Raw genomic sequence first — 17,440 nt, 5'->3', positions numbered from 1 at the left:
CAATACTGCTACTGCTGCTAAGTCGCTTCAGTCGTGTCCGACTCTGTGCGACCCCATAGACGGCAGCCCACCAGGCTCCCCCATCCCTGGGATTCTCCAGGCAAGAACACTGGGGTGGGTTGCCATTTCCTTCTCCAAAGGGAATACTACTCAGCCATAAAAAGTCATGAAATGTTACCATTTGCAGCAACATGGATGGACCAAGAGATTATAGTAAGTGAAGTAAATCAGACAAAGGCAAAGAAAATATCACGTTATCACTTACATGTGGAATCTTAAAAAAAATGATACAAATGAACTTGTTTACAAAACAGAAACAGACTCACAGACATAGAAAACAAATTTATGGTTACCAAAGGGGAAAGTGGTGGGGGAATAAATTAGGAATTTTGGAGTAACATATACACACTACTTCTCCTGCCTGGAGAATCCCCATGGACAGAGGAGCCTGGCAGGCTACAGACCATGGGGTCTCAGTGTCAGACACAACTGAACGGCTAAGCATAGCACAGCACATACACATTACCATATATAAAATAAAAAAGGTCCTACCCTATACCTTCCCTGGTGGTTCAGATGGTAAAGCATCTGCCTACAATGTGGGAGACCTGGATTCAATCCCTGGGTCAAGAAGATCCCCTGGAGAAGGAAGTGGCAATCCACTCCAGTACCCTTGCCTGGAAAAATCCCATGGATAAAGGAGCCTGGTGGGCTACAGTTCATGGGGTCACAAAGAGTAGGACATGACTAAGCAACTTCACTTCACCATATAGCACAAGGAACTATACTCAGTATTTTGTAATAACCTATATGTAAAAAGAATCTATACATCTGAATCCCTTTGCTATACACCTGAAAGTAATACAACATTATAAATCAACTATACTTCAATAAAAATAAATAAAAGCATATATGCAGAAACTGGTTTTTTTATAGCAATGAGTTTGCATAACTGCAGATTCCCTAGTAAGAGCTTCTCAAAAGATGATTTCCTCTCTGTTTAGGAATTTGGAATTGATGATGGGCATAAGAAATGCTTTCAATCATTTGTAAATTAATTCGGTTAGTAAATTTTTAAAATTCACAGCTTTAAACAGAGAAGAATTAAATCTTTCTGAGCACTGATTACATTCTGGGAACCTTACATATTTTCTCATTTGAATATCTTCAAAGTTCCAAAGCTTAATCTGTAAGATCAACAATGGCACTTCAAAAAGGAATTTATCTTTACAGAGATTACATGTAAGAAAAGTAGCTTTAGTTGATTTATCTTTGTAGCCAATTTTCTATCTTAATTTATTTAACACTGATGGGTCATTTTCTGCATGTAGGCAGGTTCTTCTGCATACATGAATAGCTCATATGTTCTGTGTACAGGCTGATCTGAGCAACATGGTAGGTTCAGTTCCAGACCACCACAATAAAATGAGTATTGCAATAAAACAAATCATACTTTTTTAGTTTCCCCATCTATATAAAAGTTCAGTTCAGTTCAGTTCAGTCGCTCAGTCGTGGTATGCTATACTACAGTCTGTCATGTGAGCAATAGTGTTACATCTTAGAAAAAGAGTATTAGTATCTTAATTTAAAAAAAAAACTTTATTGTTTAAAAATGCTAACTATCAACTGAGCCTCTGGCAAATTATAGCAGTAACATCAAAGATAATTGATCACAGATCACAACAAATTTAGTAATAATAATAAGTTTGAAATAGTGTGAGAATTACCAAAATGTGACCCAAAGACATGAAGTTAGCAAATTCTGTAGGGAAAATGGTACTTATCCACATGTTTGAGGCAGGGTTGCCACAAATGTTCAATTTGCAAAAAATGCAGTATCAGTAAAGCACAAGAAAACCAGGTATCCCTGTATTTCTGGGTGTTCTCATATGTGAATCAAAACACATCAGGACATAGGTGAGAACTGTGTTGTAAGAATGTTTGTGAGCAGGACTATGAACTATAAACTCCAAAAAGGAGAGTAAGAAAAAGGCAACTCAAAGAAAATCTGACCCAGGCTATTTCTACCATTCGGTTTTCAAAGCTATGTCTGGAAGTCTTTCCCAGGTCACCAAAGGGTTTTGCTAAGTGCCTGTGGGGAATGTCACCAATATCAGTAATTTTACATTCCTAAATCCAAAGGTACTTGGAAACAGTCTTACCTCAGCTTTACAACTGCTCCTTTTTGTTTTTCCAACCAGGCCAAGGTTGGTCTCTGACAACCACACCAACTTGTTGACATCCACCCCTGGATCTATCTCCATACTGATACATTGAACTCCACATGATTAACATCAAATGCCCCCACAAAACAGCCACTTCTTCTGACTTTCCTACTTTAATCTCATTACTTCTTTACCAGGCTCAACTGTCCACTTTTTTTCCAGCTTTCCCTGATTCCAGCATGGTACCAAGGCCTACAGATTCTATACCTGCAGTGTTTCATGACTCAATCCCTTATTTTAATGACCATAATCATTATGTGATAACAGGCTGTGTTAGCTTTTAAAAAACCAAACAAATCTTTTTATTAATCATAATCAGTGCAAATAAATCTAGAAAGTAAATAAATACTAGTCATCACCCCTGCACACCAATAAATCCATTCCTAAGATATTGATGTATTTTCTTTCTGGATGTGTGTGTATCTATGTGTGTGTATGTTGAAGACAAAAACTCATTTAAACAAAAAGAGATATGAACATATTGCAATTTGTTTTCATTTAATATTCACTAAAATATTTATTTTAATGACTATATAATACTATAGTATGTGATAATTTATTTAATAAATCCCTTATTGGTGGATATTTAGGCAGTCTCTAATATTTTGCTATTATAAATAATTGTGTGTTAAATATCCTTGAAGCCAAATCTTTGCAAACAACTGTCATTATTTTCTTAAGTTCTCATATGTGGAATTGCCAAGAAACAGGTATGAACATTTTTAAAGTAGACTCTTAAGTACTGCCAAACTACCTCCAGAAATATGATAGCAATTTCTACTCTCAGCTATTTCCCTGCACATTCACAAACCCATGTGTTATAACTTAGTTTTAATTTACATCAGTTTGATTTCAAAAAGTGGAATCCCAGGACATCTTCCTAGAGGCACAAGAGTTTCTGCCTCCCTGACTCTCACGTCTGCCCACTCTGGTGCACGTGCTCTCACTTCTCAGATTAACCTCACAAAGGCCAGCTCTGTGCCCATCACTCCACCCCAGGATATCTGACCTCTCCATCCTTCACGTCCATGAGTCAGTTTCCTTGGGGTCACTAGGTAGTTGTGGAGTTGAACATGAAAGTGTGTTATATATCTGATAGTTCACTTAACTGAATACTAGGTGCCTAGGTCTTCATTCGGAGAAGGCAATGGCACCCCACTCCAGCACTCTTGCCTGGAAAATCCCACTGATGGAGGAGCCTGGTGGGCCACAGTCCATGGGGTCGCTAAGAGTCGGACAAGACTCAGCGGCTTCACTTCACTTTTCACTTTCATGCATTGGAGAAGGAAATGGCAACCCATTCCAGTGTTCTTGCCTGGAGAATCCAAGGAACAGGGGAGCCTCATGGGCTGCCCGTCTATGGGGTCGCACAGAATCGGACATGACTGAAGTGACTTAGCAGCAGCAGCAGGTCTTCATTTATAGAATCAGAGCATCGTGTTTTGCTTATGCTAGTCCCACTTCCTGGAATGACTTTCACATACATTTCCACCTGCTAAAATTCTAACCACAAGTCACTAAAGCCTCTCTTACCTATGTAATTCCTTGGAAATTCTTCATTTCTCCCCTCATGGGGGCTTGTTTCAACCCTAACAGATGTTATACCATATTTTAATAAACTTCCATAAAAGTTCTTACAAAGTTAATACAGCCTTTTTCTTTTATTCTTCAACTGGACTGTGTGTGTTGACAGTAGGATCCGCATTGGATTTGCCTTTGTATTATTTGTGTTACCTATGGTGTCCTGTGCAAAAGAGGCTTCTGTAGGGAGCTGAGGTTTTTTAACTCAGGCTGGAGAAATGGATGAAAGATCTGTTACTATATTGTTTAGAAATGTGATAAGCTGGTCAGAGAAACAGGCACAACAGATGGATTCTATAGCCATAAATACAATTGCAAATGGCTAAGCTTCTCATTTTCATGAGATAGACAGTTTGTAAGTAAACAAAGTATAAGTGGTTATGGTCATTTTACACCTTATGAAAATGACAGCTATCTTTGTCCAAGCATGTACTGCATGCTAATCTCCATGCTGGGTGTTTCATGTATCTTATGTTGTTTAAGTTGTACAACTACCTTAGAGATTAGGTCCTGTCGCCTCCATTTTGCAAAAGAGAAGATCAAGGCTTAGTTAGATTAACTAATCTGCCTGAAATAATAAAGTTTTTAAGTGCCAGGATGGGACTCATTCCATATATGTCAGGTTCTTTTCCATTCTGCTGATGGCCTCTTTATCACCTGGTTGGCTTGACTCCCTATTATGTCCCTCTGGCTAACTAGAACAGAGAAAGTGGGGAGAGGTGTAGCTACAGTTAAAGGAACAGACCTAACATGGAGACCCTATGGCCAAAGAGTTTAAGCAAGATGTGGACACGGAAGAGTATAAAGTAGTGTGTGGGACAAGAAGGACAAAAATCTCTGAACACAGAGCAGAACTGAGATCAGGTGGGCAGGCTGTCAGCAGGAAAAACCAGCACCTACAGGTGGGCTGGGGAAGAACCCTGCAGCTAAGTGGGACATAAGGTTCCCCAGGAAACAAGCCAAACAGACTTCTGGCACTGCTTGGGGCAGCAAGGCTCATTTTTTATCCCATTAGGTCATGAAAGAGCTACACATACACTGCTGTGTGGGACTGTCTCTGATTCTAGGTCCAGGTAGGACTGAGCCTGTGGGAAATCTCTCCAGTCTTTGCAGGAGGCTGGTGTGGAGAAGGCTGGAGCAGGATGAAAACTGCCTGTGATGAAGACAGACTCACTGAAAAGATGCAAAGAAATGCAGTGGAATCACACAGTCTTAGATTATAATATAAAGGCATGATTTGCAGAATATAAATATGAATCTGTAGGGTGGTAAGTGATACAGAACTTTCTAGAGTCTCATGCTCAGACACAAGAGGGGTTTGGGTGATTCATGAGCTCAATTTCAAACTGTCAAAGAATGTTTCATGGAAATCATGGGTTATGAGTCATCAAACACTGTCTATGGGAGAGAAAGCTCTTTAGTAGGAGGTCTTACTCAAATTTGATGCTGAGTCAAGAAGTCTGGATGAGAACGGGATTCTTCATCTCTAAGAAGCTCCAGGAGATGGAGGTGCTGTTGACCCTGGCACCACAGTCTGGGTCATGAGGAATTAGAAAGCGAGTAGAGAACGTGGGACAATTTGAGAGTGGGGGAAGGGTTGCTGAGGAAATAAACAAGGAGAAAATGTAGGAAAACAGCATATTTGCACATTATATCAAGGTCTAGTAAGCATCTATAAGATGTATTATCCAAGTAATAACTCTGAGCAAGAAAAAATATAACAAACCAACATCAATCTACCTGTAGAGCTGAAAAATGCTTTAAAATAGCCTAGGACTCTCTAAAATGATCAAATAAACCATCAAATCATCTAAATGAAAAACTCAACCCATGTTCAATATCTACGTAGGAAGCCTAAGGTGCTATTTACCTCATTTTTTGCTTGCTATTTCTTCTATAAATTAGAAACCAGCATAATACCTATTAATTTTTCCCATTTACCCTAACTTCCAGGAATTGGGACAGCAGAGGAAATGAAGGAGAGAATAAAGCACCATTTCTGCTGGTCTGGTTCACTCCCAGCAAACTCAGTCAATCAAATCCAACATAAAAGGGTATCCAGGAGTGACAGGGCCTGGGTCAAGTGAGCAGGAGAGGAAACCTGAGGATGTACACAGGTCATGTGAAAATTACTTCATGAACATGCTGCCTAGTTATAATCTTTAAACACAGAAATGAAACTAATGGTGATACTGTGAGTGGACCATGACACAAATCAAAAGTCAAGTAACTGAAGTTATTGATTCAGTCTCCAGATTAAATCATCCCTCAAACATTTTAGAAGCTCAGATAGTCCTATGATTTGAGAATTTTAAGGTAGAAGAATACAAATATGTTATGTCCCTAAGATATAGATAATTCATATTTGATGTATTTGGGGGAAATTTAAGACAGGAGCAAATTGACAGAATTATGTTTACGATAGGAAATCTGATGGACATACTTAACTGCTAGTAAGCAAACATCACCTATGGTGATTTTAAGGACAGGATTGCATCATGAGGTACAATTACTATTTTCCCAACCTACACTGAAACTGGAAATACTAAGGAGCAAGCTTTTGCCATGTAACTAACTGAAGCTGCTCTCTGGACTGTAGCCCGCTAGGTTCCTCTCCGCATGGGGATTTTCCTGGCAAGAATACTGAAGTAGGTTGCCATGTCCTCCTCCAGGCCCTGAATATCATTTGGGCATTAAATTTAATATTCTTTCATGTCACAAGGGCTTCCCAGGTGGCGCTAGTGGTAGAGAATCCACCTGCCAATGCAAGTAGAGGTAAGAGACCTCTGTTCAATCCCTGGGTTGGGAAGACACCCTGGAGAAGGAAATGGCAACCCATTCTACTATTTTTGCCTGGAAAATCCAATGACCAGAGGAGCCTGGAGGGCTGCAGTCCACAGCGTCACACAGAGTCACAAGGGTATCATTCACTAAATATGGCTATGGTCCACTAGGTGGGTCTGAGGTAGACCCACCTAGTGGGTTTTAAACAGCAGTTCCTAAAGTATTTAACACATCTAGGAAACTGGTTACTTACAATGAGTTGCCTTGTGTGTATGTTTTGGTTACTGGTTACACTTATCCATGTATTATTCAATCAACCTTGCAGCCAGCAGTCCCTCAGCACTCTGTGTGCCCTGCAGAACACTTTCTGGGGAACAGAACTAAAAATAAGATGCTCCCTGATCTTTAGAAGCCTTAGGGTATTCTGAGATATAGACTCAAAATTACAAACATGTGAAGATGCTCTCTTCTATTTTAATTGTGGTAAAATACATATAACATACACTTTGCCAATTTAACTATATTTAAATTGACAGTTTAGTCTTAAGTTTTCATATTGTCATGCAACAAACCTCCAGAATATTTTTTGCCTTTTATTCTTTGTGTTGTAGAACTTAAATTCTATACTCATTAAACAATAACTCCCTACTTTCCATCCCCCTGTCCTTGGTGACCATCATTCTACTTTCTGTCTTTAAGAATTTGACTACTCTAGGAACACCATAAAAGTGGAATTATATAGTATTTTTTCTTTTGTGTCTGGCATATTTCATTTAATATGATGTACTCAAGGTTTATCCATGGGTCAGAAATTCCTTCTTTTTTAAGGCTGAATAATATTACATTGTAAGGATCAGGGAGAATCTTCTTTTTAGCTCTGTTACCTAGAAAATAGCATTCTGCAGGGCACATAGAGGGTGCTGAGGGGCTGCTGGCTGGGAGAGTGAGTGAGTAACATTTTATTTATCTATTCATCTGTTGAAGGATACTTATAAGCACACATGTACGATAAATGCTGTCTTAAGGGTATACAATATTAGGAGGAATTGGGAAGCAGACACATTAGAATTAACTCAGAAAATGAGGAGGCTTTAACTAGAAGATGACAGAGGGGAAGGGTCTCTGAAGGAGAGAGGGCCGTGTGTGCACACTGGAAGCAGGGAGGGTGCAGTACTTTAGGAGAATCTACACACAACCAGAGTGTTTGGGAGTGTGTGAACATGAGGACTTGAGGCTGGAGAGGTAGGTGGGGAAGAGATGCCTACTGCCTTGTCTGTTCTGGATTAGTCTGTTCTTCAAGACTCTGCCCTGGTCCCCAGCTGAGGGCCTCAAGCTGCATGGGAAAGGGACACAACTTGCAGACATGGGTGCTGACAGGACCAGGTCACAAACCTTTCCGCCATCTTCCACCTGGAATCTTCCCTGCTACTTTCAGTTTGCTTTCATCAACTCTGAGTGAGTCTCTGGACTCTGCCTCCATGGAGGGCTCTGGTTTTTCACCCCTGACTGAATCATGATTCTGGACTCTTCTCTACTGGCTCTGAGCTGGCCACACAATCCATGCTAGAATGGATCTAGGACTGCCCTATGGTTCCAACAGCAGCTTGCCCAGTCCAGTAAGGATCAGATCTGTGCTTCAGAAATAAGCAGTCTGTGGGGGCAGGGCAGGAGGATGACAGTCGAGTGTGGGTTAATGGAGGACAAGTCTATGGGAAGGGTCAAAGGACAGAGGAGGAGGCCATAACTGAAGAGCATCAGAGGAAGAAAAGATTTCAGAAATACAAAGAAGAATGGATGGGGAAAAAGGAGATATTGGAGAGTTAGAGACAGTGAGTCAAGACTGACTTCTCAGAATCCACGTGAATAATCAGGTGTCAATATAGTGTCCTGGGTCAGGCTAAATTATAGTTCAGGAGCTCAGGACCCACCAACCACCATGAGGGAGTTCACAACACAGGGAAAGAAATACTGGGATCCCCATCCCCTGGTCAGTTTTCAAGAGAGATTCACCTGTGATGTCACTGATCTAATCTGCACCCATGAAGAACAAAGAGTCCCCCCAACACACACAAGAAAGTCAACAGCAAATGTGGCACTAAATCTTCAGCTGAATTTTAAAGAGGCAAATGGCTTAAACAAACCTTTTCTCCTGGTTTAATGTCTGTTGTCAGATCCTTCAATACCAGAGGCCCATCTGAGCTGTACTTGAAGTTCACATCGCTCAAGGCAATCATTCCATTGTTGGGCCAGTCTGGTGGTGGACGAAACTCGAGTTCCCAGGGTGCTTCTTGCTCAAGCTCTGTATATTCTATCACTCTTTCTACTGAAATCATCTGAAACATATATGACATCATGTTGGTTAGGAGCAGAGGGCTTTATTTATGGATGTTCAGAGACTGTAAATAAGGTGTTCTGTTTTTATATCTTTATATCTGCTTTTTATACGGTTAAGAATATTCTAGGTCTTAGCATCTGCGAAGGACTGAAGTAGGAGTGTGATGACTCCTTTGATGATTTGCAAACTTATTCATCATCCTGTAACAGTTTCACTTAGGGCTGCTTCCTTCAGTATTATACTAAAACTAAAAGAATTAGATAAATGAATGCAAAGATTTTATTTATTCACTTTACACATCTGAATAAAAAGAATTTTGTCAAAGAAAAGAATACTTATGAACACTGATCAGTGGTTATAAAAGGGCCACGTGTTACAGAGGAGTAGAACTCGATGGTCATCAAACCTCATTTTAATAATTTCTCACTTTCTACTCTATTAGAAGAGAGAAATGCAAATATTGCATTTTTATTGTTTTTCTCTCTTTGGGACAATATGCAATACTCAAAGGAGAATATAATTTAAATACTGACCAAGGCCTCCTAAACAAAAATAACTTGACATCGTTGATAGCACATTCAGAAAGGTGGCTTATTCTACCAAAAAGGAGGGATACCAGTACATTCAGGTGTTTAATACAAACAAGAATAAATGCTAAAATGAGGCGGGGACAAATATCTATCAATTAAACAAAGAACTACAAAATATTGAATTCTTCATTTACCAATAATGAGGAATTACCAGTTAAGAAACCATAATAAACAACCTCCCCCCAAACTGGTTTATATTCTCTCCAAGATTACAGAACCTCCCTCCTACAGAGACATTTATTACATTTGAAGACAGTTGGTGATGAATAAAAACCTGCTGACGTGGCACACATAAGACTGAGTAAAAGATATATATTTTTTACATTAGCTTTAAACAGATGGAGGATGATATAAAAAACTCTGTGAGCTAGATGTAAAAACAAGTTTTAATATTTTACATAAGAATTCCTTTTACACTTTTTAATGGCAAGAAGTAGTACAAGGTTAAGAATGTTAAGATAAACATCACCATATTCTCAACTTCAACGCTTAGCCTGATGCACCATGGGAACACCACCATGACGTTGAGGGCATAGGACAGTATCAGGCCAAGCTGCCCGACATTCAAAGCTAAATGAGGAAGAAGAGGGGGGAAAAAGTCAGTCCTGTTTTTGACCTTGAGGCCAGTTCCTTCTATCACTTTATTAAGATAACTCCTTTATAATATTTAAATCATTAACATATAATGACAATATTACTTATGCTTTTACTATCATTTGATTGAGTCCACAATACAATTAAAACCTCCCTCCCCAAAAATTAAAACCACTATGAATTCAGAAAGACTTAAATGAACTTAATCTCAACATTGTCAATATACAGTAGACAATGAGGAATAATGTTATTATTAAGACTTTTGTCATTGTGGTTTCAAGAACAATCAAGCAATTTCACTTTCTATGTCCAACACAGCCATAGTTGGAAACCATGAAAAACAAGGCAATGGTTTCTAAAAGCCAGTGCTTTTAAAACTAAAATACCATTCTCATTGTTCCATATTAAATACTGTGATTCAATATTACTCTTATAGAATATTTAGGGCTGGTAAATTCATGCCATATACCCCAAGACCTGCTCATCTGGTACCCACACAGCGATGAGGATGGTGTCCTCTGCTACAGAGAATCTTTCTCATCCCAGTGCACCAAGCACCTACAACCAAGAGACCACAGTAGCCCTAAAGCCAAAGTCTAAAGTCCTAAGTTGGACAAAAATCTTTGTGGCAAATTTGGTTCTCTCCATCCAACTACTAAACACTACCAGGAAAGTTTCTAAGGTCAGCTTGCTATCGCTGAGTAGACATCAACTCATTCAAAGAAAGAGAAAAGAATAAAAGGTCCCATCAAGACCCAAATAACCCCTCTACACAGGCCACACTGTGGAATCACATGCTGCAAATGCTTTAATACAACTCATTAGAATCAAACTGTACTTGTTAGACAAGGTGGCAACAGTTTAATATAATAACTGTAAATACAGCTATAAATTTTAATCACACCATAAATAGTTATTTACACCCATACTTACTTTGTACAAGAAGCAGGGACCCAAAGTCAACAAGACAAATGAAGATAAAATAGATGATATCCAGACGCAAAGAGAACCATCGGGTTATAGTCAAAAGCAAGAACCAGGCCTCTGGATTTGTGAACCATAATAAGCATAATGAATAAATTAGAAAAACCATGTTAACGGCTTTGAACAAGAACATTTTTCTCAGTTGAGCTACAAAAGATATTTGCACAAAGTAGGATGGCAAAGTTATACACCCAAGGAACATGAAGGTTCCAAAAAGCTGTTTTGATACCAGATAACATGGGACACAGAAGAATCAAGCCAGGGACTATGTGGAACTATATTCAATAGTTTGTAATAATTTATGATGGAAAATTATCTGAAAAAGTACACATATAAAACTGAATCATTTTGCTGTACATCTGAAACTAACATACTACTGTTTATCAACTGTACTTCAATAAGAAAAAAATTCAACTCACAGGTTATAAACAGTAATATGATCACAATGGAGAAAATGGAAAAATGGTCAAATTGGTGCATTTCCTACAGTGCTAGGCCTCGATGTGAGGCTCATCCTCTCTCAGGGCCAACTGTTTCCAGCTTTGTGACAGCAGAGAGCACAGCTCACATGCTGTTTTCAGCACCTCCACCTTACTACAGGGCCCTGCACAGTGTTTATTCTTAGGAGCCAGCGTCTATACAACCATGAGCTAACTGGATCTGCATGTGACTTTCAAAATGCCATTTTATCTTTAAGATACAATAAAGACTGGAGAGATGGGCCAGGACTTTACAGATCTAGAGGGAATTCTGAAATTTCTACCTAGGGAAAAATATTACCAATACTCGGAATAATATAAACCAAGTGAGTTAAAAATCTGTTAATTAGGTAATGATTTACCTCAACCAAATCTGCTGCCCTGCATGCCCTGAAAAGAGAGTTGACAAACTATAGCCTGTGGGCCAAGAATGGCCATCACCTGCTTTTGTAAATAAAGTTTTATTGGAACACAGTCATGTGCTTTTGCCGATGTATTATCTTTGTCTGTTTTTGTGCTACAACAGCAAAGTTGATAAGTTACAACAGCGATAGAATGGCACACAACATCTAAAATATTTACTATCTGTTGTTTGAAAAACAAAAAGTATACTGACTCCTGTCCTAAAGGGACAGAAAGCCATAGGACACCATGATGGAAGGACAATGGAAGTCGGTCTAGGGAGAAGAGGGAAGACAGGCACACAGAGGGGATGCTGAGAGGAAGGGGTGGGGGAGGCAGGTGTGCAGAGGGGGACGTGGGGTGGCACAGAGAGAGGTGCTGGCCAGCAAGACCACCCGAAAGGGAGGTCAAGCCTCAGATGACAGCACATCTCATCCTTTGAAATCATCTCCAGAAACTCACAGACCTGAATGCAAGTCCTGGTGTGAGTCGAACAGTTCCTGAAACTTCTGCTCAGCTTTGTATGCCCGGATGGTCCATAGTCCTTGGAGAGAAGATGCTAAGTGGGAAAACACTGGGCTCCGTGCTGGGGAAGCAGAGACAGACACATGACAGAGAGTCAGGGAGGCTGGATGCAAGGAAACCCATTGCCTTCCGTGTGCTGTGTTTGCACGTTCTGCCAAACAGCACAGTGGAATTCCTGGTTGGGTTGCCTGGGGGAGAAGGGATGACGCCCTTTCTGGAGAGAATTCTCCATGTGCCACTCAAACTCCTGCTCACGTCAAGCTTCACCTTAATGACCTAGAAATGAAAGATTCTCTTTGAGTCTATCTTTGTGCATGCATGTTAAGTCTCTTCAATTGTGTCTGACTCTTCACGACCCTATGGACTCACCCACCAGGTTCCTCTGTACATCGGATTCTCTAGGCAAGAATACTGGAGTGGATTGCCATGCCCCCCTCCAGGGGATCTCCCTGACCCAGGGATCAAACCAGCATCTCTTTAGTCTCCTGCATTGGTAGGTGACTTCTTTACCACTGGTACCACTTGGGAAGCCCTTATTCTATTGAGTAACATTTAATTGTATTTATTTTAGCTTTAACTTTACACTTTTAAAATAGCAATATGAACTTTTAACAGCACTTTTAAGACTGAGCTCATGCTCCAAATAACAAAGGCTAGGAACTCTCTTCAGGCCTTTTCTGCATTCCCAGTAGGTGTCCCAACCAGACCCCAGAACTCAATTATTCTGGAAGCAGGGGCTCACAGTGATGACATAGGTGAATTTCAGGCCCATCACACTGTCAGGAGGATGTCAAGAGTCCAGCTTCAGAGAACACAGAAAACTCACTAGAAGCAGGCTGTGATTTCCAGAGCAAATGTGACATCAACACTATTCATCACAGACAAGGCTTCTGAGCAGGAAGTAGATGTGCCTGTTCCCCCAGGGAGACTCCTGGAACAAACTCTTCAGCGTGGCCTCCTGCACCTGCTTCCCTGACCAGGAGATCAAAGTGCAGCTGATTCTCTCCAAGGGGGATGGAGGGCAGGGTCGACTTTAGAAACCAGATGTCATCTCAGCCTTGAACCCCAGGGAACCAAACATCCCATCACCTACCTCACCTCATGCCCAAGAGTTAGAGTGGGCCAGAGGGAAAGCTGCCCTGTGAAAAATCTGTCCTGTTTCTTTAAAACCCCACTACGGGTGAGCAGGATGCCAGAATGAGGGAACTGGAGGGTCTGCAAAGAAAATTAACTAGTACATGAGGAGAGGGGATGCTAAGGCTCTGGTCTTACCTTGCCCAACATAACACCCTTTTCCCCATAAAGACTGAGACCACAATCCTGAAGCACACTATATAACAGCCATGACATCAGTCAGAAGTCATAGGCACGTGTAACCCTACAGTTTACATGACATATGGCTGTGTCTCCACAACCCTGAGGACACTTGGGGACATGTTCCACCTAGACTGCAGAGTCGTTCCCTGGGGGTGTGGGGGGGGGGGGGAGGTGGGGGGCAGGGAACCACATGAAAAAACCCCAGGGTGGCAACCTTGCTGCAGCTTATCATTTATCTATGTGGAAACTGCCAGTTGTTACTATGTTCTTAATTCCTTCACATTTGGACTTCACTGGTGGCTCTGTGGATGAGAATCTGGCTGCCAGTGCAGGAGACAAGGGCTCAATCCCTGATCTGGGAAGATCCCATATGCCAAAGAGTAACTAAACTGTTGCACAATAATTATTGAACCTGTGCTCTAGAGCCTGGGAGCCACAGGTACTGAACCCACAAGCTGGAAGCCCAAGCCCCACAGAGCCTGTGCTCTGAAACAAAAGAAGCCATCACAGTGAGAAGCCCGCATACCACAACTAGAGAAAAGCCCGCATAGCAATGAAGATTTCAGTTCAGTTCAGTTCAGTCTCTCAGTCGTGTCAGACTCTTTGCAACCCCATGAATCACAGCATGCCAGCCAAAAACAAATAAATACAGTTTTTAAAATACACTCATGTTCAAAATTCTGGTGCCTTTGGTAGTCACTAGCAAGTATTTTGGGGCTTTCCTGGTAGCTCAGCTGGTAAAAAATCTGCCTGCAATGCAAGAGACCCTGTTTCAATTCTTGGGTTGTGAAGATCCCCTGGAGAATGGATAGGCTACCTGCTCCAGTATTCATGGGCTTCCCTGGTGGCTCAGATGGTAAAGAATCCACCTGTAAGGCAGGAAATGTTGGTTCAATCCATGGGTTGGGAAGATCCCCTGGAAGAGGGCATGGCAACCCACTCCAGTATTCTTGCCTAGAATCCCCATGGACAGAGGAGCTTCGTGGGATACAGTCTATGGGGTCACAAAGAGTCAACATGACTGAGCAACTAAGCACAGCACAGCACAGCAAGTATTTTACAAGCTTCAATTTAAGAAATCCAGAGAGCCCCAGGGGGCATGTATTAGTATACCTGTGTCAGAGGGAAAACCAGGCTGAGGAATTAAGAGTACTTCCTGCCAAAGATTAAGTAAATTAACTCACCTAAGTGATAGAGCTGAGTGTCAGACCCAATTCTGTCTTATTTCCAAGGCTGTGCCTTTAATCATAACAGCAGTGTCTCAGAGGGAGAATAATCAGGGTTAAGGATGTCCATACGTGACTAAATGCACTTTTCTCCAGACTTTGTTTACCTTCAGAAAACCCTCAAATCTTACTTAGCTAACATCCAACAGCCTTAGCCATTACCATACACCATACTAAGCCGGAGAATGCAATGGCACCCCACTCCAGTACTCTTGCCTGGAAAATCCCATGGACAGAGTAGCCTGGTAGGCTGCAGTCCATGGGGTTGCACAGAGTCGGACACGACTGAAGCGACTTAGCAGCAGCAGCAGCAGCAGCAGCAGCATACTAAGCACCTTAGGTTGAATAAAGTCCCAGGGAATCCGGCATGAGAATGCCTTAAAACAGCAGACTTGAGGATCCGTGGTCTGAATATATGTGGCACATGTGCTAAACCTCCCTCACCAATGTCCCTGGAAGACATTGCTAGTTGATCATGGAATCTTTACAGATAGGATTTGGTACAGATTCATAACTCAGGCACTGCCAAATGAATAGGTTTGGCTAGAGAAATGCAACCAAATGCCATCCTGGTTTTGCATCTTGGTTATGCTCAGTTCTATAAAAATTAAAAACCATTATGATCAGCTGCAGATTTGTCACTAAGAGGACAAAAGTCAACATAATGCTCCACAAAGGTAGGCAGTTGGATCTGAATATAAACCTCGGGATTTTAGCAGTTTTTCAGAGCACAGGAATGAAGTAGGCTTATGCCTTCTGGTTATAGTGATCCTTTCTGCTGGTGGCTCCAGCAGTGGCCTTAAGATATACTATTAGTTACTGCATAGAAAAAAAAGTGGTATTATTATTTATGGCACAGACCCACAACCTGGAGAGAGAACATAAAGAGTTCTAATCAACAGCCCTTTTCATTTGGTTACCTGGGATGTGGAGGAGCGGGTATTTGGACTGAATTTACTGTCTAACATTGTTGCAGCCTACTTGGTTGCAAAAAATCTAAATACTCCACAGGGATGGGGCCAAAAAGTTCTCAGACTTTCCAGGTGAAATCCTGCACTGTTTTTGAAAAAGGCCTCAGAAGGTGCCCTTCTCTCCACTTCCATGTGGATGGGAAGTGGCCCATGTTCCAGCCAAAAAATCTCTGAAAAACCTTCCTTCTGGAACAATCTCTCTTTGAATGGAACAACCTCCTTTGAACAAGACTGTTGAATGACTCCATTTCATGACTGACTTCAAATCATAAAATGATTGAAGTCCTGTCTACACAAAAGACTGAATGGAGCTCATCACTTCTATTCTGTTTTCCCAGGTCCTACCATCCTACCAAATCACATCAGCAAACTATCACACACATCTGAGCTCTATTGCTCCATAATCCAATCAAACACCTCACAAAACCCAGACTTCATGGGAGTTGAGCTGCTTCTCTTGACTGAAAATTTTTTCTATAGCTTTTATGACACCAACTGTACTTTATACAAATACATAGGATGAATGCCTCTCAAGAGTTTATTATTTAAAATGAAACACACAAATTTCACCACCAAAAACTCCTTTGTCTTGATTAACTTAGATTTTTCCACTTAGCAGATACAGAGAACAATGAAGCTCAATATGTTTCTCTTCTTCGCTTGGTTTCTAGAAAGTTAAGTTGGTATTAACTTGCAGTAAAGCAAACACCCTCTTCCAACAACACAAGAGAAGACTCTACACATGGACATCACCAGATGGTCAACACCGAAATCAGAATGATTATATTCTTTGCAGTCAAAGATGGAGAAGCTCTATACAGTCAACAAAAACAAGACCAGGAGCTGACTGTGGCTCAGATCATGAACTCCTTATTGCCAAATTCAGACTGAAATTGAAGAAAGTAGGGAAAACCACTAGACCATTCAGGTATGACCTAAATCAAATGCCTTATGATTATACAGTGGAAGTGAGAAATAGATTTAAGGGACTAGATCTGATAGATAGAGTGCCTGATGAACTATGGAATGAGGTTCGTGACATTGTACAGGAGACAGGGATCAAGACCATCTCCATGGAAAACAAATGCAAAAAAGCAAAATGGCTGTCTGGGGAGGCCTTACAAATAGCTGTGAAAAGAAGGGAAGCAAAAAGCAAAGGAGAAAAGGAAAGATATAAGCATCTGAATTCAGAGTTCCAAAGACTAGCAAGAAGAAATAAGAAAGCCTTCTTCAGTGATCAATGCAAAGAAATAGAGGAAAACAACAGAATGGGAAAGACTAGAGATCTCTTCAAGAAAATTAGAGATACCAACGGGACATTTCATGCAAAGATGAGCTCGATAAAGGACAGAAATGGTATGGACCTAACAGAAGCAGAAGATATTAAGAAGAGGTGGCAAGAATACACAGATGTACTGTACAAAAAA

At 40.9% G+C, this 17,440-nt stretch overlaps 1 protein-coding gene across 1 annotated transcript in view; it reads right to left on the bottom strand.

The window, feature by feature from the left end:
* The window catches only part of LOC104985764 (multidrug resistance-associated protein 4-like), a gene marked incomplete at both ends in the record, with an annotated part of 36,928 nt that overhangs the window by 10,818 nt on the left and 8,670 nt on the right, over positions 1 to 17,440 (bottom strand). The window contains 4 exons of the mRNA XM_010836109.1: positions 8,732 to 8,923; positions 9,985 to 10,085; positions 11,043 to 11,153; positions 12,441 to 12,560. Of these exons, the coding sequence (XP_010834411.1) occupies positions 8,732 to 8,923; positions 9,985 to 10,085; positions 11,043 to 11,153; positions 12,441 to 12,560 (524 nt within the window). The remainder of the gene's footprint in view (positions 1 to 8,731; positions 8,924 to 9,984; positions 10,086 to 11,042; positions 11,154 to 12,440; positions 12,561 to 17,440) is intronic.

Source organism: Bison bison, unplaced genomic scaffold (assembly GCF_000754665.1).
Source record: "Bison bison bison isolate TAMUID 2011002044 unplaced genomic scaffold, Bison_UMD1.0 scf7180017845618, whole genome shotgun sequence".
Taxonomy (NCBI): domain Eukaryota; kingdom Metazoa; phylum Chordata; class Mammalia; order Artiodactyla; family Bovidae; genus Bison; species Bison bison.
Note: the sequence above shows the minus strand (reverse complement) of the source record. Positions and strands in the feature narration are given on the sequence as shown.